General features: G+C 35.6%; 1 protein-coding gene across 7 annotated transcripts in view; it reads left to right on the plus strand.

The window, feature by feature from the left end:
• The first annotated feature begins 908 nt into the window (after positions 1-908).
• Positions 909-25,969, plus strand: part of LOC100555440 (D-serine dehydratase) — a 459,449-nt gene continuing 434,388 nt past the window's right edge. For 2 of the 7 annotated variants that reach the window (XM_062957792.1, XM_062957790.1), the window contains exons 1-4: positions 909-3,454; positions 8,640-8,791; positions 13,412-13,701; positions 16,388-16,568. In XM_062957792.1, coding sequence (XP_062813862.1) covers positions 3,125-3,454; positions 8,640-8,791; positions 13,412-13,701; positions 16,388-16,568 — 953 coding nt within the window. In that variant the 5' untranslated portion in view covers positions 909-3,124. Of the gene's footprint in view, positions 3,455-5,872; positions 6,163-6,185; positions 6,403-8,639; positions 8,792-13,411; positions 13,702-16,387; positions 16,569-25,969 lie in introns of those variants that run through there. The other 5 variants (XM_062957789.1, XM_062957791.1, XM_062957793.1 and 2 more) reach the window with 5 other exon arrangements.

Consider the following 25,969-nt stretch of genomic DNA (forward strand, 5'->3'; position numbering starts at 1 on the left):
CCCTTCTTTTATTTTTTATTTTTTTGACTCCCTTCTTTTTGCTTGAATATAATAGTAATAATCATAATAATTCCAGGGTGAAGTCTCCAAAAAAAAAAAAAATACCAAGTGCAATACTTGCATTTTGCAGCAAAATGCATGGTTGTTTGTTTGTTTCTCTGCCCTGCTGCGTCGCTCTTTTTTTCCTCCTCTTGTGTACATAAAACGATTCTGTAGATAAAAAGGCAAAAGGTTTTGTAAACTTTTATGAATGATGTTGATCCAGACTTTTCTACTGTGTTTTTGTTTTGTATTTAATAGGGATAAAGGAAGGGTGGGTTGTTTGGGAGCTTTGAGGATTCGGTTTGGCTTTGGAAGAGAAGAGCAACACCTGCATCTCAGTGTGGATTTGTCCTTTGTGTGTTGTGTGGATTTAACCTGCTCCAAATTTCCAAAATTTCAATGTGTTATAGGCAATAATATGGATGCATATTAATGCCTGAAGCATAAAATATTGAGGTTTGGTTTCCTGTGTTGATTTCTATAGAGATATTCCAGTTCTGGTTCTTAAAATTTCCCAAAAAAAAAAATGAGCTCACTTTCCTTGTATCAAGGATAAGTTTGCAAAAATTTTCAAATTTCCTAGAAAATTTTCACCACATTTTCCATTGTGATTGACTCTAATTAATATGTTAGTATGTGTGTATAAAATATACACTAATGTATTGATTAGTGTATATATAAGCATATGATATGCTATATATATCTAATCAATATATTTAGTATATATTAAAATAATATGCTATATATATTAATATATGTACTAATGAATTAATATATTAATTGGTGTGTGTATTAACATATTATATATGAGATATATATATATATATATATATATATATATATATATATATATATGTAGTAATGAATTAATATATATTTACATACTATATATATACTAATGAATTAATATATTAATTGATGTGTGTATTAACATATATATGATATATATATATAGTAATGAATTGATATATATTTACATACTATATATATACTAATGAATTAATATATTGATTAGTGTATATATAAGCATATAATATGTGATATATATAGTAATCAATGTATTAGTGAATATATTAACATACTATATATATCAATATAATGATATATTAATGAATTAATATATTGATTAATATATAAACAAAAAATATATATACTAATGAATTAATATATTAATTGGTGTGTGTATTAACATATTATATATGATATATATCTATATACTAATGAATTAATATATATTTACATACTATATACTAATGAATTAATATATTGATTAGTGTATATATAAGCATATAATATGTGATATATATACTAATCAATGTATTAGTGTATATATTAACATATACTATATATATCAATATAATGATATATAAATGAATTAATATATTAATTAATATATAAACAAAAATATACTAATGAATATATATATATATATATATATATATATATATATATTGTGTGTGTGTGTGTGTGTGTGTGTGTGTGTATATGCGCTAGTGAATTGATGAATTAATTATACACACACATATATGTATATATATGTATTCACCAAATCAATTCAAGGGAAATTCAGGAAAGGGCTAGGATAAATCCACCTGAGGCTGTCTATATATACTCTCAGGAAATTAAATTAAAATAAATTAAAATACCCCAAAAGCCAATGGCCAAATCCTCTCGCAAGCTCTTCTTTCCTAAAGGGAGAAAACAATAAAGCACAATCCGAACGTCTTAGATATTATTATTATTATTTTCAAAGCAATGCCTTAAAATTCAAGACCGACTCCTCGCCTTCAACGGTTGGTATTATTCTGTTCACATGACTTTGAATAAATTTTGGAAAAAAAAAATAGTGTCCTTTTAACATTCCTCGTCTGGTTTTCAAAGGATGCCAGTGTGGTCAGACCTCACTTGGAATAATACAATAAATTTGAAAACAATGTAACTTAACACAATGGAAATGTATTAGATTATTATAATCTATATATATAAAAGAGTGATGGCATCACGGCGACCCACAAAACAACAAAACTACAGGCCCCCCAACCTCGAAATTTGACGACACAACCCATCATCCACACCTCTAGGTTGATACAACAAAAAGAAAAATAAAGTCCTAATTAGAGGGAGAGGAAGAATTGTTTTTATCCAGTTGCTGCCAGTTAGAAGGCTAAGCTCCGCTCACTTGGTCTCCTAGCAACCCACTCAGCCCAGTGTTAATAAAAGAATAAAAAAATAAAATAAATACAAATAAGACAATAAAAAATAATAAAAACACTAAAAAATTAATACAATTAAATACTATAATAACAAAATAACTAAAAAATAATACAACAAAATAATAAAATATAATGAATAAAAAAGATAAGTTACAATAAAATTAATTAAAAATACAAATAACATCAAATAAAAAATCCACAACAATTTTTAACCAATACCACCACCACTTTGCCACAGCAACGCGTGGCCAGGCACAGCTAGTATTAAATATTAAAGTAATGTTTTGATATTTAAATATTAATATTAAAATGTTAAAAATCAAATACAGTAGAGTCTCGCTTATCCAACGTAAACGGGCCGGCAGAACGTTGGATAAGCGAATATGTTGGAAAATAAGGAGAGATTAAGGAAAAGCCTATTAAACATTAAATTAGGTTATGATTTTACAAATTAAGCACCAAAACATCCTGTTATACAACAAATTTGACAGAAATAGTAATTCAGAACACAGCAATGCTATGTAGTAATTACTGTATTTACGAATTTAGCACCAAAATATCACGATGTATTGAAAACATTGACTACAAAAATGCGTTGGATAATCCAGAACGTTGGATAAGCGAGTGTTGGATAAGTGAGATTCTACTGTAGCACATTTTTGCAATTAATTATTCAAAATGCATTAAAACTTATGTACATTAAACCCAAGATTGTTGCAAAAGGTGACCCTGTCTCAGCCACAATTTTGGAGTATTTGGGTCCCATCCTGGGAGAATAGCAGCATAGACAGGCAATAAAATTAATAAATACAGATAAAATAATAATTAAAAATTACAATATTTATAAAATAGCAAATTTGCTCAATGACATGCAATCAAAATGTACAAATTTATCAAATAATGATAAAATTCCCAATGTTAAGAGGCTGAAAAAGTTTCAAACTTTGGACGGTGCTATTCTCAGTCCGGCCTGCAGGTGGCGCTGCTGCTTAAGGAGGAGGAGGAGAAAAGCCAGGCGGGCGGGCTCCTCCCACTTCGAAGGAAATTACTCGCTAGGCATGGCCTTGCCTTTGCGCATGCGCGCAGGCCAGCTCAGAGAGCCGTTTTGTGGTTCTCCGCCTGAATCGGGGAGCAGAGTCTACGCGGGCGGCAGGAATTCTTTCTCTTCCAGGTTTCCAAATGCAATTAATCTATTACATGTAATTATTGCAACAAATGGATCTTTCTGCATTGAAAACTAATGCAATTTCATCTTTTTTTTAGCATTCCTGGGATTTATAGCTTTTTTGGGATACTTTTGGGAAACTATCTGAATTGCATTCCCGCAAAAAGAGGTTCAGGAAGTGCATCTACACTGCAGAATTAATGCGGTTTGACACCGCTTTGGTGCTCTGGAGTCCTAGGAGTTGTAATTTTGCAAGGTCTGCTGCTCCTCAAGCTACAAATGCCATTGCACGGCACCGTGGCAGCCAAAGTGAGATCAAACTGCGTTAATTCTGCAGTGTGGATGCAGACTGGGAAGTAACTGAAATACTATTTCCCATTATCAAAAGATAAAGGCAATATATGCATGTATATATAATAGTAATGATAATTCAGGAGGCCTTTGCCATTGCAAAAAAGGAACCCAAGATACACTATTTGACAAGAGAGATTAAAACAACAATTATTGGAGTTTTGATTTTAAAAATCAACACAATTGTACTGTTACACTGTCATTGGAATAGACAATATAATAATAATAATAATAAATTATAATATATATGTATTATATTTTGGTAATATATAATAATTATTTTTACACAATCTATAATTATTTGTATCCCACTTTCCTCTCTTCAACGAGACCCAAAGGGGGAATTCTACATTATTATTATTATTATTATTATTATTATCATCATCATCATCATTATTTAAATTAGAATTATTGTTATAGATATTACTACAATAACTATTGTGGAGTTTTGATTTTAAAAATCAACACAATTGTACTGTTATGCTGTCATTGGAATAGACAATATAATAATAATATAATATAATGAATTATGTTATAATATATATTTATTATATTATTGTAATATATAATAATTATTTTTACACAATCTATAATTATTTGTATCCCACTTTCCTCTCTTCAACGAGACCCAAAGGGGGAATGCTGCAATATTATTATTATTATTATTATTATTATTATTACTATTATTATCATTATTTAAATTAGAATTATTGTTATTGATATTACTATAATAATTATTGTGGAGTTTTGATTTTATAAATCAACACAATTGTACTGTTACACTGTCATTGGAATAGACAATATAATAATAATAATAATAATAATAATAATAATAATAATAATAATAATAATAATAAATTATATTATAATATATATGTATTATATTTTGGTAATATATAATAATTATTTTTACACAACCTATAATTATTTGTATCCCACTTTAATCTCTTCAACGAGACTCAAAGGGGGAATGCTACAATATTATTATTACTATTATCATTATTTAAATTAGAATTATTGTTACTGATATTACTATAATTATTATTTTGGAGTTTTGATTTTATAAATCAACACAATTGTACTGTTACACTGTCATTGGAATAGACAATATACTACTACTACTACTACTAATAATAATAATAATAATAATAATGAATTATATTATAATATATATGTATTATATTAATGTAATATATAATAATTATTTTTACACACTCTATAATTATTTGTATCCCACTTTGTTCAACGAGACCCAGAGGGGGAATGCTACATTATTATTATTATTATTATTATTATCATTATTTAAATTAGAATTATTGTTATTGATATTACTATAATTATTGTGGAGTTTTGATTTTAAAAATCAACACAATTGTACTGTTACACTGTCATTGGAATAGACAATATAATATAATATAATGAATTATGTTATAATATATATTAATTATATTAATTATATTATATATTGTAATATATAATAATTATTTTTACACAATCTATAATTATTTGTATCCCACTTTCCTCTCTTCAACGAGACCCAAAGGGGGAATGCTACATTATTATTATTATTATTATTATTATTATTATTATTATTATTATCATCATCATTATTTAAATTAGAATTATTGTTATAGATATTACTATAATAACTATTGTGGAGTTTTGATTTTAAAAATCAACACAATTGTACTGTTACACTGTCATTGGAATAGACAATATACTACTACTACTAATAATAATAATAAATTATAATATATATGTATTATATTTTGGTAATATATAATTATTTTTACACAATCTATAATAATTTGTTTCCCACTTTCCTGTCTTCAACGAGATCCAAAGGGAGAATGCTACATTATTATTATTACTATTATCATTATTTAAATTAGAATTGTCGTTACTGATATTACTATAATTATTATTTTGGAGTTTTGATTTATAAATCAACACAATTGTACTGTTACACTCATTGGAATAGACAATATAATAATATAATATAATGAATTATGTTATATATATATATTATTGTAATATATAATTATTTTTTACACAGTCTAGAATTATTTGTATCCCACTTTCCTCTCTTCAACGAGACGCAAATTGGCTTGCAAGACTACAATTTAATTTTTTTAAACAGCAGCATATAAAATACGAAACACAAACGTAGAATTGTTAATGCAAATAGTTTAAAAGAAGCTAAAAACTATAAAAGAACAATTTAATAAAACTCTCCCATCAGCTTGCAAAGGGTGCCGAAGGGGGTCCGGTCACATGACCTGAGAACTCAAGCCATAAAAGTGACCAATCGCTGCATTTTCCAAACTGGACTTTCACCCGAAACTGGGAAGCACTGGGAAATAAAAGAAGAAGCGTTGCTGGCAATACAAGGTAGCTTCCCATTTAGATTTTTGTTTCCCGTTTTCCTAAATGCACAAAATGGGACAGTGTTGTTTTTTTTTTGCAATGTTTGGGTGCCAAATCCCTGCCAATTTGCTTTCACTGACACTTTGTGCAAAATAATTAGACCGTGACAATTGCTAAGTATGGCTCTCATATTTCTGTGGATACATCCCTCCCAGATAATGGCGAACCTATTAGTTTCAATGGGATAAATGATACTGGTAAAGGGTGAGTATCCCTTATCCGAAATGCTTGGAACCAGGAGTATTTTGAATTTTTGCATATTTTTGCATATGTGTGTATCATGACACACAGGTTAATTATCCCTTGTGCAAAATGCTTAAGAGAGGTGGGTCACAAATAGAGATTATTATTATTGGATTGCTGTGAGTTTTCTGGTTTGTCTGGCCATGTTCCAGAAGCATTCCCTCCTGAAGTTTCGCCTGCATCTGTGGTAGGCATCCTTAGAGGTTGCGAGGTGTGTTGGAAACTAGGCAAGTTGGGTTCATATATCTGTGGAATAATATACAGGGTGGGAGAAAGAACTCTTGTCTGTTGGAAGCAAGTGTGAATGTTGCAATTGGCCAGCTTGATTAGCATTGAATAGCCTTGCGACTACAAAGCCTGGCTGCTTCCTGCCTGGGGGAACCCTTTGTTAGGAAGTGAACAAAATCTGGCTGCCAGTATTAAAACACTCTAAAATCAGGACAATAAATTAAGAACAACACTCAAAAAACAGAGGAATTCCAGACAGGTAACAATCAGGGCCAGCTAATCATCTTCCTAACAAAGGGTTCTCCCAGGCAGGAAGCAGCCAGGCTTTGAAGCTGCAAGGCTATTCAATGCTAATCAAGCTGGCCAATGACAAAATTGCCTCCAACAGACAAGAGTTCTTTCTCCCACCCTGGACATTATTCCACTGATATATAAACCCCACTTGCCTAGTTTCCAACAGATCTCACAACTTCTGAGGATGTCTGCCATAGATGTGGGTGAAACATCAGGAGAGAATGCTTCTGGAACATGGCCATACAGCCCAGAAAACTCATAGCAACCCAGTGATTCTCACCACGAAAGCCTTCAACAACACATTTATCATCATCATTATCATTATTATTATCACCATCATCATCACCATCATTATGGATTTTGGATTATTTTGGAATTAGGAAAACCTGTATTTGCATCTATCTACATAATGAGAGACCCATAATTGGGTTTTAATTGGGTTTTTAAAAGTTTATTTAATTGGGGCATCAGAAAATGACTTGGAAAGGGGATTCCTAAAGGTCATCTAGTCTCTTAATTTTTGGGCCATAAAGGAAATGCGCTACCCAAGCTCTCTTTAAGAAAGATTGTTTTGTTTATTTGCCACAGCATCACAAAGTTGGGCTCATGTTCAATTATTATTATTATTATTATTATTATTGATTTTGGATTATTCCAGAGCTTGACATACCTGGATTTGCATCTGCCTACATCATGAGATATCTTGGAAATAGGACCCAAGTCTAAACATGTTCATGCACATTGTAAAGTCATTTCATCCACAATATTTGTCATCATTTTGTGCATGGAACAATGTTTGTGTGCATCGAGAAAGCAAAAGTGTCAATATTAGCAACAATTTTGGAATATATATATATTTTTAATTGTGTGGATCATGAAGCTCATGCACTTTGCAAAATCATTTTATCCACAACATTTGTCATTGTTTTGTGCATGGAACAAAATTCGTGTGCATTGAGAAAGCAAAAGTATCAATACTGGAACAAATTTTGCAATATTTTATTTTAATTCTATGTATTCTGGATAAGGGATGCTCAGGATAAGAAATTGTGGAAAAGTCCTGCCTTATACTACCGTGTTTCCCCGAAAATAAGACAGTGTCTTATATTAATTTTTGCTCCCAAAGATGTACTAGGTCTTATTTTCAGGGGATGTCTTATTTTTCCATGAAGAAGAGCTCACATTTATTGTTGAACAACAAAATGAACATTTATTATATACTGTAAAGTAGTTGTCATCACAAACCAGCATAACCAGACAAAATGTGAATCCTATCAATAATTTCTTGTTACTACCATTATTTCCATGTACAACTGGTATGTACATTTACCGATACTGCATGCTCTGGTGTTCTGTTTGGCAGGAATGCTTCCAAACAAAAACTTTTCTAGGTCTTACTTTCGGGGGAGGCCTTATATTTAGCAATGCAGTAAAACTTCTACTAGGTCTTATTTTTCGGGGATGTCTTATTTTCGGGGAAACAGGGTATGTGTCTACACTGTGGAATGAATGCAATTTGGTACCACTTCCAGTGCTATGAGATCTTGAGCATGATTGTCTGGGGAGGCATTACCTGCAACTCGTAACCATTCCATAGCCTTGAGCCACTGCAGCACAAGTGGCACCAAACTGCATTAATTCCACAATGTAGATGCAAACTCTGACTCTTTTTGCAGAGCATGTGGAAAGGAAGGCGGATTGAGGAGCTGCCGAGCCCAGCGTTGGTGGTGGACCTCGATGTGGCCAAGAGGAATGCGCAACGGATGAGAGAGCGGTGCCGGGAATTGGGGGTCACCTTGCGCCCGCACATGAAAACCCACAAAACCCTGTGAGTGTGGCCACTGCTTCAAGCCAAACAACAACAATAATTAAAAATATATTCCTTATATAGTAACCAGCTGTTATAAATCACTACTGACCGAGAGGTCATGAGTTCGAAGCCCGGGTCGGGTTAAGCCTCCAACCATTAATAGCCTCAGCTTGCTGTTGACCTATGCAGCCCCAAAAGACAGTTGCACCGGTCAATTAGGGAAATTTAGGGACGCTTTATGCGGGAGGCTAATTTACAACACCATAAAACTGCCAGCAAAACACGAGGAAAGGAATGAGGAAGTACAGCCACTACTGGACGGTGAAGCAACAGCTCCCCCTGTGGCCGGAATCGTGAAGCTGGAAAAATGTTTAAAATGCCTCTGAGTCTGTCTAATGTATGTTGTTTGTCTGTTGGCATTGAATGGTTGCCATATATGTGTTCATTGTAATCCTCCCTGAGTCCCCTTCGGGGTGAGAAAGAAGGGCGGAAAATAAATACTGTAAATAAATAAATAATAATAATAAAGAACGAATAACGACTGCCACCAATTTGGAAAGATGCAAACCACCAAAGACTCAGGGAGGAGACCTTTTACTTTAAAGGGTAGCATAACTTGGTTTAAAATTTATGCAACAGAGGCTTAGATGTTGGAAGAACAATAACAAGTTTATTCAGGCACAAGCTTGGTGGTTACAATGTTGTTTCTCACTTAGAGGTATTCTTATTAACAGTTACAATACTAAAATGAGATGAATCAAACTCTCTAGAGCAGGGGTCTCCAAACTAAGGCCCGGGGGCCGGATGCGGCCCTCCAAGGTCATTTACCTGGCCCCCGCCCTCAGTTTTATAATATAATATTTTTATATCAGTTTTAATAATATAATATACAGTAGAGTCTCACTTATCCAAGATAAACGGGCCGGCAGAACCTTAAATAAGTGAAAATCTTGGATTATAAAGAGGGATTAAGAAAAAAGCCTATTAAACATCAAATTAGGTTATGATTTTACAAATTAAGCACCAAAACATCATGTTTTACAACAAATTGACAGAAAAAGCAGTTCAGTACTTATTGTATTTACGAATTTAGCACCAAAACGTTGCAACATTTACTACAAAAACAATGACTACTAAAAGGCAGACTGCCTTGGATAATACAGTACCTTGGATAAGTGAGACTCTACTGTATTGTATATACATATAATATTGATAAAATATAATATTATACAATAAAATACTAATAATACAATATAATAATATTAATTATATGTTATATATTACATAATATTACAGTATAGTGGTATAGTTCACTATAGTAATATATAATGCTAATATTGTGCTATGCTAATAATATAATATATTGTATGTACATACAGCTGCTCTGAGTCCCCTTTGGGGTGAGAAGGGTGGGATATAAATGGAAATAAATGTAGTAAATAAATAAATAAATAATTTTAGACTCGGACTCGGCCAAAGTCTGAAATGACTTGAAGGCACACAACAGCAACAATCCTAATTACCTTGATTATCTCATTGGCCAGAAGCAAACCCACACTTTCCATTGAAATCCTGATAGGTTTATGTTGGTTAAGATTGTTTTCATTTTAAATATTGTATTATTCTTTCATTGTTGTTGTTGTTGTTTTGCACTACAAATAAGACAAATATGCAGTGTGCATAGGAATTTGTTTGTATTTTTTTTCAAATGATAATTCGGCCCCTCAACAGTCTGAAGGATTGTGGACTGGCCCTCTGCTTTAAAAGTTTGAGGACCCCTACTCTAGAGTATCACTTCTTTTACTTAAAGTAGTTAAAACTTCTTCCTCTGCTACTTTTAAACCGTCACTTCAATGGATCTCTGTGAGTCCAGCTGGGATTGGTTCCCAAAGTCTGAAACTTGGACTATCCAGTGACTTCAAACCACAGTCACCCCTGTGATATACTATCACAGATTCTCTGTGCCTTACCAGAACACAGACTACATTAAATAAGTCACCACACTTATTTAAAACCAACACAAAATGAACAATTGAGTCTCCTTGATCCCATCAGCCTGGAATCAATCTTCCCTGTGCCTCATCAGAGCACAGACTGACTTTCTTTTTTAAACTCTGCACTTCTTCAACTAAACAGCAGTTGGCTCCGCCTACTTCTCCATGGCAACCAGCCTCTGAGTGCTGAGATGCAATAACTAATACTTACCCTTTTAAAACATAAACACACAATTAAACATAATATCCGTAAACCAAAATTCGTACTTCATTACAGATTGTCTCTTCCTGCACAGCAGAATCTGTGCTGCTTATTTTATTATTAAAATAATTACAGTAATGTTACAGTAACACTATTATTATTAAAACAATAATCAAAACAACATGATAGTAATATTGTATTATTACTGAAACAATAACACAATGTAACACGATTTTTGTTATTCACGCCCATTTTCTAATTCGTTCCATCACAAAAACGTGGGAAATGTTAAACTGCAAAAAGAAATGTGCATTTGGCTCTAGTTTTTCAGAATGCAATTAGTTAGGATAGGCCTTGGGTTTTCTTGCAATTCTACGATTTTATTATTCCCAGTTGGCTTCAGCAAAAGCAAACTGCTGGAGACCTTTCAAGCTGATCTGCCTTTCCTTGTTAATATCCTTCAGTACGAAGACAACATACTCTGTGTGAATTCAGAGAGACTGCTGTATATATTGTTGCCCTGTTTGATCTTTTAAACTGAAGTAAAGTTACTGTTACTTGTTACACAAGCCTGAGTGAAAAAAGTTACTGTTACAGTAGAGTCTCACTTATCCAACACTCGCTTATCCAACGTTCTGGATTATCCAATGCTTTTTTGTAGTCAATGTTTTCAATACATCGTGATATTTTGATGCCAAGTTCGTAAATACAGTAATCTCTACATAGCATTACTGTGTATTGAACTACTTTTTCTGTCAAATTTGTGGTATAACTTGATGTTTTGGTGCTTAATTTGTAAAAGCATAACCTAATTTGATGTTTAATAGGCTTTTCCTTAATCCCTCCTTATTATCCAACATATTCGCTTATCCAACGTTCTGCCGGCCCGTTTATGTTGGATAAGTGAGACTCTACTGTACTTGTTACACAAGCCTGGGTGACACCTTATTATACTGCAGGGTATATTTTGGCTCAGAAACTGTGGTAATTCTTCTTTTTATTTACATCTAGAAACTCCAACAAGTATGTCATCCACTTACTGAAGGATTTTTTGGAAAGGCATGACCTTTTTACAGATTGTAACCTTTTGGAAAACCAGAATATCCATAACCTTTTGGAGACAAAATGGAATTCACAACCATTTGACAATCATAACCTTGTGTAGAAGTATGATCTTACATAGAAGAGCCAAAAACTTGTTTGAGTAAAGTCTTCTCTTCAGTGGTATAAATCCACATGTACTTATACAAGGCAATTTGGCTTTTTAGTTGTTAGACTGATAACCTGGTTGTCTCTCATCTGTTAGGAACAGAGATTATGCCAATGCACAAACTATATTGCAGAGTTTCAGAAGTGTTTCTCTTTCAGTGCCCAAAAATATATCTCCTCTCCCATAAAATATCTTACTGTGTTTTTATATCATCTTCTCAAGAGACAAAAATAAACTTCATTAAAAGTAACGTATCCGGTTTATTCACAACCTTCATGTATTCAGTATACAGGTATATAACTTGTCAATCCAGTTACAGATTGGTTTGAAGCGGTTTCTCCGTGCAGATAACACAGGGCATCCTTCTTAAAATCAAGAGCAACATGAGTTTGCTCTTAACGGTCCAAAGTCTCATGGCGTCTCATGGAGTCTGTTCTCTAAAGTAACATGTCTGGTTTACTCACAACCTTCATGTATTCAGCATACAGATGTATAATTTATCAATCCAGTTACAGATAGGTTTGAAATGGTTTCTCTGTGCAGATAACACAGGGCATCCTTCTTAAAATCAAGAGCAACATGAGTTTGCTCTTCACAGTCCAAAGTCTCATGGCGTCTCATGGAGCCTGTTCTCTAAAATAACATATCTGGTTTACTCACAACCTTCATGTATTCAGCATACAGGTATATAACTTGTCAATCCAGTTACAGATTGGTTGAAGTGGTTTCTCTATGTAGATAACGCAGGGCATCCTTAAAATCAAGAGCAACGTGAGTTTGTTCTTAACAGTCCAAAGTCTCATGGCGTCTCATGGAGTCTGTTCTCTAAAGTAACGTATCTGGTTTACTCACAACCTTCATGTATTCAGCATACAGGTATATGACTTGTCGATCCAGTTACAGATTGGTTTGAAGCAGTTTCTCTGTGTAGATAACGCAGGGCATCCTTAAAATCAAGAGCAACGTGAGTTTGCTCTTCATAGTCCAAAGTCTCATGGCGTCTCATGGAGTTTGCTCTCTAAAGTAACATGTCTGGTTTACTCACAACCTTCATGTATTCAGCATACAGGTATATAACTTGTCAATCCAGTTACAGATTGGTTTGAAGCGGTTTCTCCGTGCAGATAACACAGGGCACCCTTCTTAAAATCAAGAGCAACATTAGTTTTCTCTTCACAGTCCAAAGTCTCATGTCGTCTCATGGAGTCTGTGTTTCCTCCTTTGCATCCCAGGGAAGGTGCTCAGCTCATGACGGGCGGCACACGTCGCCGGATCGTGGTCTCCACGTTGGCCGAAGCCCGGCTCTTTGCCGACGAGGGCGGCTTCGAGGACATCCTCTTCGCTTACCCGCTGCCTTTCGACAAGGTGGAGGAGTGTGCCGCATTGGCGGAGCGCATGGAGGCCTTCCATGTGCTGGTGGACAGCGCGGAGGCTTTGGCGCAACTGGAGCAGCGGCCGCTGGAGACGGAAGAAGGCAAGCGCTGGAAAGTCTGGCTCAAGATCGACTGCGACAATCACAGAGGTATCTACGGGGCGCATTCAAGGGTGGTGGGAATTCGTTCGTGAAAATTTCGTTACTATAACGAAAGTTTGCTATAGTCACGAAATTTTCACGAACAAATTTCATTATAGTCATTGCGCAAGTGTGGAAACTTCAAGGGCTCCTTTCTCCCTCATTTTTACAGCGATTGGCGTGAAACTTGCTACAAAGGTAGAACACATTTGACACTCTTAGCCCATCGAGTTTCAGAATGTTTCACTCATCCATGCATATTTGGGGAATTTTCAAAGTTTTTATAAAGATTTAAAAAGCTAGAGTTCATTTTGTGGAGGCACCAATATTCTTAAGTAGAGAAAGTGAAAGATTCTAAAACTGCAGCTCCCATGATCCCATTGCTTTGCACCATGGCAGTTAAAGTAGTATGAAACTGCATTAATTCTGCAGTGTAGATGCACCCCAGTGGTATGGAATCCTGGGAGTCTAGTTCTGCAAGGTCTTTTTCTCCTCTGCCAAAGAGTGTCGGTGTAGACCCAGACAACAAATCCCGGGATTTCATAGCAGTCAGCTGTGTAAGTTTAAAGTGGTGCTAAACTGCATTAATCCTACAGTGTAGATCTACCCTAGGAAGAAATCCCTCAGAATGAGAGCATCTTGGCACTAGAATAGATTCAGATTTCAGGGAAAGGGGTGAAAAGAGCTGTTCAGCAGTGCAATATGTTCATACATTGGAGTCTGGCGGAGCCTTCTTCTCTGGACACTTCGAAGCGGAAGCTGGATGACCATCTGTTGGGAGGGATCCAATGGTGACTTCCTTTATGGCAAAATAGGGCTGGGCTAGATGTCCTTTGGGAGTGTCTTCCAACTCTGTGATTCTATGAGTTTTGAAACTGGGGTTTCAGATCCCACCTCTTGGAGATAATAATAATCATCATCATCATCATTTTAGTTTTGTATCCTGCCACCATCTCCCCGAAGGAACCCGGGGCGGATCACATGGGGACCAGACCAGATAAGAACAGATTAAAATACAACCAGTAAAATTAAGCATAATAAATACGTAAAAACATAGCCAACAACAACAATCATTTAAAAACAGGCAATAATAATAATAATAACAACAACAACTGGACATACAGAGGATAAAAGTATAAATTCTGGAAGGGGGTTCCTGAGATATATAAGAACAATCCAGAAAAATGGGGACAGGGGACGATCTTGTAATGAAATACGAATTTTGGTTTACAGATGTTATGTTTAATTGTGTGTTTATGTTTTAAAAGGGTAAGTATTACATCTCAGCACTCAGAAGCTGGTTGCCATGGAGAAGTAGGCGGAGCCAACTGCCGTTTAGTTGAAGAAGTACAGAGTTTAAAAAAGAAGGGCAGTCTGTGCTCTGATGAGGCACAGAGAAGATTGATTCCAGGTTGATGGGATTAATTATATATACGCTTTTAAGGTTTTTATAATGTGTTTTAACAATGTTATTAATGGATTTGTTTATATTGTTTTGTTTTTATGATTGAATTTTGGGCATTAAATTTTGCCAATTTTTGTAAGCTGCCCTGAGTCCCCTCGGGTGAGAAGGGCAGGGCATAAATGTTGTAAATAAATAAATAAATAAGGAGACTCAGTTGTTCATTTTGAGTCAGTTTTAAATAAGTTTGGTGACTTATTTAATGTAGTCTGTGTTCTGGTAAGGCACAGAGAATCTGTGATAGTACATCACAGGGGTGACTCTGGTTTGAAGTCACTGGATAGTCCGGGTTTCAGACTTTGGGAACCAATCCCAGCTGGACTCACAGAGATCAATTGAAATAACAGTTTAAAAGTGGCAGAGGAAGTTTTCACTACTTTAAGTAAAAGTAGTGATACTTTAGAGAGTTGATTCATCTCATTCTAGTATTGTAACTATTAATAGGAATACCTCTAAGTGAGAAACAACATTGTAACCACTAAGCTCTGTTCCTGAATAAACTTGTTATTGTTCTTCCAACATCTAAGCCTCTGTCGCATATACAGTAGAGTCTCTCTTATCCAACGTAAACGGGCCGGCAGAACGTTGGATAAGCGAATATGTTGGATAATAAGGAGAGATTAAGGAAAAGCCTATTAAACATTAAATTAGGTTATGATTTTACAAATTAAGCACCAGAACATCATGTTATACAACAAATTTGACAGAAAAAGTAGTTCAATACACAGTAATGCTATGTAGTAATTACTGTATTTATGAATTTAGCACCAAAATATCACGATGTATTGAAAACATTGACTACAAAAATGCGTTGGATAATCCAGTACATTGGATAAGTGAGACTCTACTGTATTCTAAACCAAGTTACGCTACCCTTTAAAGTAAAAGTAAGCATCTCCCTGCGTCTTTGGTGGTCTGCATCTTTCCAAATTGGTGTTAGTCTTTATAAATTCTTTACAAATTGGTGGCAGTCTTTATAAATTCGTTACAGATCTCAATAATGATCTTTGCAGGAATACTGTGCAAAGATATCCTTTGCGTGGTATTCATGCCGTGGCGAAGGGTTTAGACTAGATGATCTTTGGAGTCCCCTTCCAACTGTATATGATTCTGTAAGCCTCGGAAGATCGAGGTGCCCAAGCCATATTTTTCCGATGTAATCCAGGGTATTAAAAGACCGTATTAAAATTGTGTTTCCGTCAACTTCAGCCTTTCTTCTTCCTTCCTTTGCAGCCGGTTTGAAGCACGACGACCCGTCTGCGGTGGAATTGGCCAAGGCCATTGCGGAAGGGGCCACCACGGAGCTGGCCGGGGTCTACGCCCATTGCGGGAACTCCTACGGCTGCAACGGGGTGCCCGACATCCAGTCGGTCGCTCGGACCACTACTCAGCTCACCCTCCAGTTCATGGAGAAGTGAGTATATATAAAAATATGGAATAATAATATGCCTTACTTCCTATATTGCTTTGCACCTGCACTGAGGAAGTAATGCAGTCGGATACCGTTTTTACTGCCATGACAGAATCTTAGGAGTTGTAGTTTTCCAAGTGCTGCTTCCTCACTGAACTACAACTCCCATGATTCCATAGCATTGGTCTATGTCACTTCAAGTGGTGTCAAACTGCATTAATTCAACAGTGTAGGTCAGGGGTCCCCAAACTTTTTAAGCTGAGGGCCGGTCCACAATCCTTCAGACTGTTGAGGGGCCAGATTATCATTTGAAAAAAACAAACAAACAAATTCTGATGCACACTGCACATGTCTTATTTGTAGTGCAAAAACAACAACAACAAGAAGAAAAATGAAAGAACAATACAGTATTTAAAAATAAAAACAATTTTAACCAACATACATTGATCAGGATTTCAATGGGAAGTGTGGTCCTGCTTCTGGCCAATGAGATAGTCAAGTTAATTAGGATTGTTGTTGTTGTTGTTGTGTGCCTTCAAGTCATTTCAGACTTTGGGCGAGCCTAAGTCTAAAATTTATTTATTATTTATTTATTTACTGCATTAATTTACTACATTTGTATCACACCCTTCTCACCCCAAAGGGGACTCAGAGTGGCTTACAAATTATATGTACATACAATATATTATATTATTAGCAAAGAACAATATTAGCATTATATATTACTATATTGAACTATACCACTATACTATAATATTATTAGTAATATTATATGTAATATAGAACATATAATTAATATTATTATATGGTATTATTAGTGTTATATTGTATTTCATTATAATATTATTATCAATATTATATGTATATACAATATATTATATTATAAAACTGAGGGCGGGGGCCAGGTAAATGACCTCGGAGGGCCGCATCCGGCCCCCGGGCCTTAGTTTGGGGACCCCTGGTGTAGGTACACCCTTGGAGAAGTTGTTAGCATGCACATTAGTGTATTTTATCTCTTAGTCGTTAAAAATCATTATTATTATTATTAATATTATCCCTGTTGTTATTAATATTGAATAGCCATTGTGGCTTGCTCCAACTCTGTGAGTCTATAAATAAACAAATAAAACTTTATTTATATACCGCCCTGTCTCCGCAAAAGGACTCAGGGCGGTTTCCAACATTAGCAAAACATTCAATTGTCAATAGGAGACCGTACAACAAGTTCCAGAAGCATTCTCTCCTGACGTTTTGCCCACATCTATGGCAGGCAAACCCCTCAGGGGTGGTGAGGTCTGTTGGAAACTAGGCAAGTGGGATTTATATATCTGGTCTGTTTGAGGCAACTGTGAATGTTGCCATTGGCCAGCTTGATTAGCATTGAATGGCCTCGCAGCTTCAAAGCCTGGCTGCTTCCTGCCTGGAGGAATCCTTTGTTGGGAAGTGTTAGCTGGCCCTGATTGTTTCCTGTCTGGAATTCTGGTGTTTTCAGAGTGTTGTTCTTTATTTACTGTCCTGATTTTGGAGTTTTCCCCCTCCTGATGGTTTCCTGTCTGGAATTCCAATGTTTTAACAATGTTGTTCTCTATTTACTGTCCTGATTTTGGAATTTTTATATACTGGTAGCCAGATTCGTGTTCGTCGATTGGTGTTTGGGCCATGCTGCCTTTGGTGTTCCCTTTGTCGATTTGTCCACACCTCCAAAACTTCACTTCACTTCACTTCCCAAAACTCACAACAACCCAGTGATTCTGGCCGTGAAAGCTTTCCAGAACACAAAAGTTTTTGAAGTTAATAAACTTTCTTCGGTTGTAATTACCAAGGGCTGGACACTAGGGGGCAGCAGCAATTCAGCCTCAGTGCTCTCAATGTGGATTTTTTTGCAGAAATGTGCAGTTCCTTTTTCTTTGCATCTGCAGGAAAAGAGGAGGCTTCAGGGCAAATGCTGTGCAGATGTTTCTTGGGATGTCAAATGAGTTGCAGGCAGGAAGTGGCACTGAGTTGGGGTCTAAGAAAGGAAAGGGGGAAAGAGGGGCTCCGTGCCTTCCCAGGCCTTTAATCATCCATATGCAAAGCAGACGTATTTTATTTTTTGAGTTACTTTGCAATCTGAGCCCTTTTCTTAGATGTGTGATCCAGATGGCAGACCTTTGGAAATAGACCCAACCCACCCAAAGCATCATTTAGTACCAAGTTCCTAAAGTAAAGGTGCATCTACTCTGCAAGATTAGTCATATATATATTACTAATATATTATTACTTAATTATATATATATATATTTCTTAATTATATATATTAATATATAGTAATATATATATATTTCTTAATTAGATATATATATATATATATATATATATATATATATATATATATACACACACAACATTTATACCCCGTCCTTCTCACCCGAGGGGACTCAGGGCGGCTTACAAAAATTGGCAAAATTCAATGCCCAAAATGCAATCATAAAAACAAAACAGATCCATTGATAACATTGATAAAACACATTATAAAAACCTTAAAAACGTATATATAATTAATTCCATTATATAGTAATATATATATTTCTTGATTATATATATATTATATTTAAATTATTATATATACTGATGATCTATATTATAAATGATATAATCTATATTATATATAATACATGAGTATGTAATGTATTAATATTAATATGTATTAATATTAATGTATTATATTTAATAATATATATATTACTATATTCTATATTGCTATATTCTATATTACTATATAACATGTTAACATAATATATTAATATATTATATTATATATAATATTATATAGATTATATGGAATACATTACTATATACTATATTAATATTAATACCTTATATTTATGTATTAATATCCTATAATATTAATAATCCATATTATATAATATATTAATATATTTTATATAATCTATTTTATATAATATATCTATATCTATATAATATAATATGATATTGCTATATAATATATTATATAGCTGCTGCAAGGGATAGGTCTTCACTTGTATCTTAAACTGCGACAGCTGATCTCTATACGTTATATTCATATTAATATATTTATTAATTTAATGCAGTTTGACACCACTTGAACTACCATGCCTCAAGGCAAGGGGACCATGGGAGTTGTAGTTTTGCAGGACTTTCTCAACTAAAGGGTAAATGGTGCTTCACTAAACTACAGATCCCAGAATCCCATGGCATTCATTTAATTAATGTCCTACATTTCTCCCATTATTATTATTATTATTATTATTATATATTACGGTTTGATCGCGCTCTTCGTTTCCATCTATACTTTCTCTATTTTCTATTATATATATATATATATATATATATATATATATATATATATATATATTTATTGTATAACACAGCAAACAGAATAGATATGCTGGATTTCGTTTCACAAAATCACAAGTCGAACACTTCCCAAGTGTCTAGGACTGTGTGATGTATTTTCGGATGATGCGCGCAGGTCCCAGTAGGGTGGCCTTTTGCAATTGGCAGATTGTGATTTTGTCAATGTCTATTGTTTCCAAATGCCGGCTGAGATCTTTTGGCACAGCACCCAATTATTATTATTATTATTATTATTTATATATAACTTGTAAGCCTCCCTGAGAAGGGTGGGATATAAATGTCGCTAATAATTGAATAAATAAATATTATTATATTTAATGATTTCATCCTATTCTTGACCAACCAATCCATTGATCCTTTATCGGTTTGTTTTCCAAAGCATCAAGACCAGAGGCACCAGCAAAAAAATCCCACCCTGTCTCTGTCCCTTTTCCCATTCTCAAAAAACTCTTATATCAATGTTGCTTCTTTTTTTTTTCCTGCTTCACAATCTTTATTCCAATGTTAAAAACACACTTCTCTCAAATAAAAATTAATTCTGTTGTACCTCCATGGATGGCCCATCTCTAGAACCCTTCAGTAACCTGTTTAGTAAATGTGCTGTAAACTAAATTTGGAATTTGTGTCTAAAATTTGTTGGATAGTAGAGTGTGAAGTTAGTTATTTTACTTAACAAGGTTTGGTTATTGAACAGTTCTCAATGTTTCAGTAAAGTTTTCTAACAAGTGTAAAAACTGAAAAAAGCAAGTTTTAAGTGAAGTGCATCCAAGTGGTAAATGCCAATGTATTTTCAGAAGACCAATGATAATATGAGTAGTACTTAAGTTTACAAAAAAATTATAAAGATATTTCAGGCTATATATTTACAGGAAATTGCACAGTAGCTCATATTGTTAAACAAATCAGTTCTCTGTACTATTTGAAGTCATTAGTGTTACAGGGTCATCACTCCAAGAGTTGCTTCTAAGCGGCTGGTCCAGTTTCCAAAAGGCCATAAAATAAAATTACTGGCTACCTTTTATGACCCGGCTTCCTGGTGGGAAGACAAAGGTGTGATGTGGCCAGGGCTTCAGGTGAGGAGCCCCTCGGTTGCCTTTGAAGCCCCTCTTCAAAGCCAAGCCCGCAGGCCCGGATGCAAGGCTTTTCCCACCCACTCCCCTTTTTATTTGCATGTTTTTCATGCGGCCACAAAGGTCTGTCCCTCCCCTGTTCACACCCAGGAGAGAAGGCGTTTTCTTAACAGCATCCACCCAAACATCCAATTCACCATGGAAAAAGAAAAGGAAGGAAAACTGCCATTTCTAGATGTTCTGGTCATCCGCAAACCCAATCAACAATTGGGCCACACAGTTTACAGAAAACCTACACACACAGATAGATACCTTCATAAAAACATCAACCATCACCCAAGTCAAAAAAGGAGCACAATCAAAGCCCTGACAGACCGTGCACAAAGAATCTGCGAACCTCACCTCCTCCAAGGTGAATGAAACCACCTAAACTGGGCTCTACAGGCCAATGGAGACTCCACCATGGACATCAGAAGAGCTGCAAGGCCAAGAACAAGCCAGGAGAGTCAAGACAAAGATCCACCCAGAGGAAAGGGGTTCTTACCAGACATCAAGGGAACTACTGACCGCATAGGGAAGCTGATGAAGAAGCACAACCTACAAACTATCTACAGACCCACGAAGAAAATCCAACAAATGCTACGGTCAGCGAAGGACAAGAGGGATCCTCTCTCTTCTGCAGGAGTCTACCGGATACCATGCAGCTGTGGACAAGTCTACATAGGGACCACCACACGCAGCATTGCCCAAACAAGAGTCAAAGAACATGAAAGGCACTGTAGACTCACTCAACCAGAGAAATCAGCCATAGCAGAGCATTTGATGAACCAGCCTGGACACAGAATACTATTTGAGAACACAAAAATGCTGGACCATTCTAACAACTATCATGTCAGACAACACAGAGAAGCCATTGAAATCCACAAGCATGTGGACAACTTCAACAGAAAGGAAGAAACCATGAAAATGAACAAAATCTGGCTACCAGTATTAAAAAACTCAAAAATCAGAACAGTAAATAAAAAGCAATACTCTGAAAACAGAGGAGTTCCAGACATGAATCAACCAAGGGCAGTTAACGACTCTAAACAAAGGATGCCCCAGAGGCAGGAAGAAGACAGCAGATAAGCTTTTCAATGCTAATTAAAGTGATTAACTACACAACATTCACACTGACCTCTCTCACCCTAGACTTTCCACAGATATATATTAACCTCTTTGCTTAGTTTTCTCCATACCTCACAACCTCTGAGGATGCCTGCCATAGATGTGGGCGAAACGTCAGGAGAGAATGCTTCTGGAACATGGCCACACAGCCTGAAAGACATACAACAACCCCGTTTTTTAAGAGTCTGGCCAGCAAACAAGGGACAGGAAGGAAGGAAGGAAGGAAGGAAGGAAGGAAGGAAGGAAGGAAGGAAGGAAGGAAGGAAGGAAGGAAGGAAGGATGGAAGGAAGGAAAAGAGGAGCACAAAGACCTGCATTAGGATGAGCCATAAATGCCATTCCAAGATGATTGGCAGCTTAGGGTCTTAGAGTCGCAAGAGACCCCAAAGGCTGTGCATTCCAAAGCCCTGAGATGGATGGATGGATAGGTAGATCCATAGAGATAGATAGAAAAATAGATGCAGTAGAGCAGGGGTCCCCAAACTTTTTAAGCAGAGGGCCAGTCCACAATCCTTCAAACTGTTGATGGGCCAAATTATCATTTGAAAAAAATACAAACAAATTCTGATGCACATGATACATGTCTTATTTGTAGTGCAAAAACAACAACAACAAGAACAATGAAATAACAATAAAAGAGCAATACAATATTTTAAAATAAAAACAATTTTAACCAACATAAAGCTATCAGGATTTCAATGGGAACTGTGGGCCTGCTTTTGACCAATGAGATAGTCAAGTAGGATTGCTGTTGTTGTGTGCCTTCAAGTCGTTTCAGACTTAGGTCAACCCTAAGGACAGGGGCCAGGTCAATGACCTTGGAAGGCCACATCCAGCCCATGAGCCTTAGTTTGGGGACCCCTGATCTAGATGATCTCATAAGACCATTGGTAAGGAAAGAGACCTCTAAAGATCATCTAATGGTCTCATAAGACTATCAATAAGGAAAGGGACCCTCAAAGGCCATCTAGATGATCTCATCAGGCCATCAGAAGACCATCAATAAGGAAAGGGACCCTCAAAGACCATCTAGATCAGGGGTCCCCAAACTTTTTAAGCGGAGGGCCAGTCCACAATCCTTCAAACTGTTGAGGGGCCAAATTATCATTTGAAAAAAATACAAACAAATTCTGATGCACATGATACATGTCTTATTTGTAGTGCAAAAACAACAACAACAAGAAGAATGAAATAACAATAAAAGAGCAATACAATATTTTAAAATAAAAACAATTTTAACCAGCATACATTTATCAGGATTCCAATGGGAAGTGTGGGCCTGCTTATGGCCAATGAGATAGTCAAGTTAATTAGGATTGTTGTTGTTGTTATGTGCCTTCAAGTCATTTCAGACTTTGGGCGAGCCTAAGTCTAAAATTTATTTATTTATTTACTATATTTATTTACTACATTTGTATCACACCCTTCTAACACCAAAGGTGACTCAGAGTGGCTTACAAATTATATGTACATACAATATTTTATATTGTTAGCATAGCACACTATTAGCATTATATATTACTATATTGAACTATACCACTACACTGTAATATTATTAGTAATATATAATAAATACTATTGTATGGTATTATTATTAGTGTTACGTTGTATTACATTATTATATTATTATCAATATTATATGTATATACAATATATTATATTATAAAACTGAGGGCGGGGGCCAGGTAAATGACTAATGAAAATAATTTTAATCAACATAAACCTATTAGGATTTCAATAGGAAGTGTGGGCCTGCTTCTGGCCAATGAGATAGTCAGGTTAATTAGGATTGTTGTTGTTGTTGTTGTTGTGTCTTCAAGTCATTTCAGACTTTGCGCGAGCCTAAGTCCAAAATTATTTATTTATTCATCCACTACATTTATTTACTACATTTATATCCCACCCTTCTCACCCCAAAGGGAACTCAGAGCAGCCGTATGTACATACAATATATTATATTATTAGCATAGCACAGTATTAGCATTATACTATATCGAACTATACCACTATACTGTAATATTATATGTAATATATAACATATAATTAATATTATTATATGGTATTATTGTTAGTATTATATTGTATAGAATGATAATATTCTTATCAATATTACATGTATATACAATATATTATATTATTAAAACTGATATAAAAATATTATATTATAAATGAGGGCGGGGGCCAGGTAAATGACCTTGGAGGGCCGCATCCGGCCCCCGGGCCTTAGTTTGGGGACCCCTGCAATAGATAGTTTGATGATACAGGTGAGAGAGAGATTGATAGATGACAGATAGATATAGGTAGGTAGATAATAGTTTGATAGATAATTAGATGATGATAGGTAGGTAGGTAGGTAGATAAGAGGTAAATAGTACCTAGGTAGATGACAGATGCCAAATCAATGATAGAGCGAGATATAGATAGACAAGCTCTAGCCTTGATGTTTGCAACCTCCCGCTTTGATCTCCGTGTGCATCTGCACTGTAGAATGGATGCAGTTTGGCACCGCTTGGGCTGCAAGGACTCCATGCTGTGGAATGCCAGAGAATGCTGGGGCCTGGGTGAACTACAACTCCCAGCGTCCACCGCATTGGGGCCAAACTGGATTAATTCTGCGTCATGGAGGAAAGATTCCCAGACAGTCCTGGCCGTAGGTTTCGTCTCTGGGTCTGGAGAACATCAGCCGAGCCCAGGCAGAGAGACAAGCAAGCCCGGCCGTAAATAACTTTTTCCAACTTTTTTCCAATGGCTTTGCAAGACACAACGGCATCTGTTTTATGTTATTAGGCCTCCGAAAATATCCCTTCAAGCTGTCTTTCGGTGGGGAGTTTTTCCTCTTCCTATAACACTCACAGCAGGTTAGAGTAGGACTATGACTTCAATCAGCCGAGACACTATACTTGTATTGATTGTGCCTAGAATCGCATTGGCCTTTTTCGCCGCAGCACCACACTCTTGGCTTATGTTGATATCTATATATATAAATGAGTGATGGCATCACGGCGACCAACAAAACAACAAAACTACAGGCCCCCCAACCTCGAAATTTGACAACACAACCCATCATCCATGCCTCTAGGTTGATACAACAAAAAGAAAAGAAAAATAAAGTCCTAATTAGAGGGAAAGGAATAATTGTTTTTATCCAATTGCTGCCAGTTAGAGGACTAATCTCTGCCCACTTGGTCTCCTAGCAACCAACTCAGCCCAGGGGACAGGCAGACTTAGGCCTCGGCCTCTTCCACAGATTATCTAATTTGCACTGGATTATATGGCAGTGTAGACTCAAGGCCCTTCCACACAGCTATATAACCCATTTATAATCTTATATTATCTGCTTTGGATTATCTGGACTCCACACTGCCATATAATCCACTTCAGTGTGCATTTTATACAGCCATGAAGAAGGGGCCCTCATATAATAATAATAATAATAATAATAATAATAATAATAATAATAATAATAATAATATAATAATCAAGTACCACCTGCCAGCAGCAAAGAACTGGTGGGATCACAAACCTGCAAAAGTATTGGAAAATGAGCACGCAAAGATACTGTGGGACTTCCGAATCCAGACTGACAAAGTTCTGGAACACAACACACCAGACATCACAGTTGTGGAAAAGAACAAGGTTTGGATCATTGATGTCGCCATCCCAGGTGACAGTTGGATTGATGAAAAACAACAGGAAAAACTCAGCCGCTATCAGGACCTCAAGATTGAACTTCAAAGACTCTGGCAGAAACCAGTGCAGGTGGTCCCGGTGGTGATGGGCACACTGGGT

Source organism: Anolis carolinensis, chromosome 6 (genome assembly GCF_035594765.1).
Source record: "Anolis carolinensis isolate JA03-04 chromosome 6, rAnoCar3.1.pri, whole genome shotgun sequence".
NCBI classification, from domain to species: domain Eukaryota; kingdom Metazoa; phylum Chordata; class Lepidosauria; order Squamata; family Dactyloidae; genus Anolis; species Anolis carolinensis.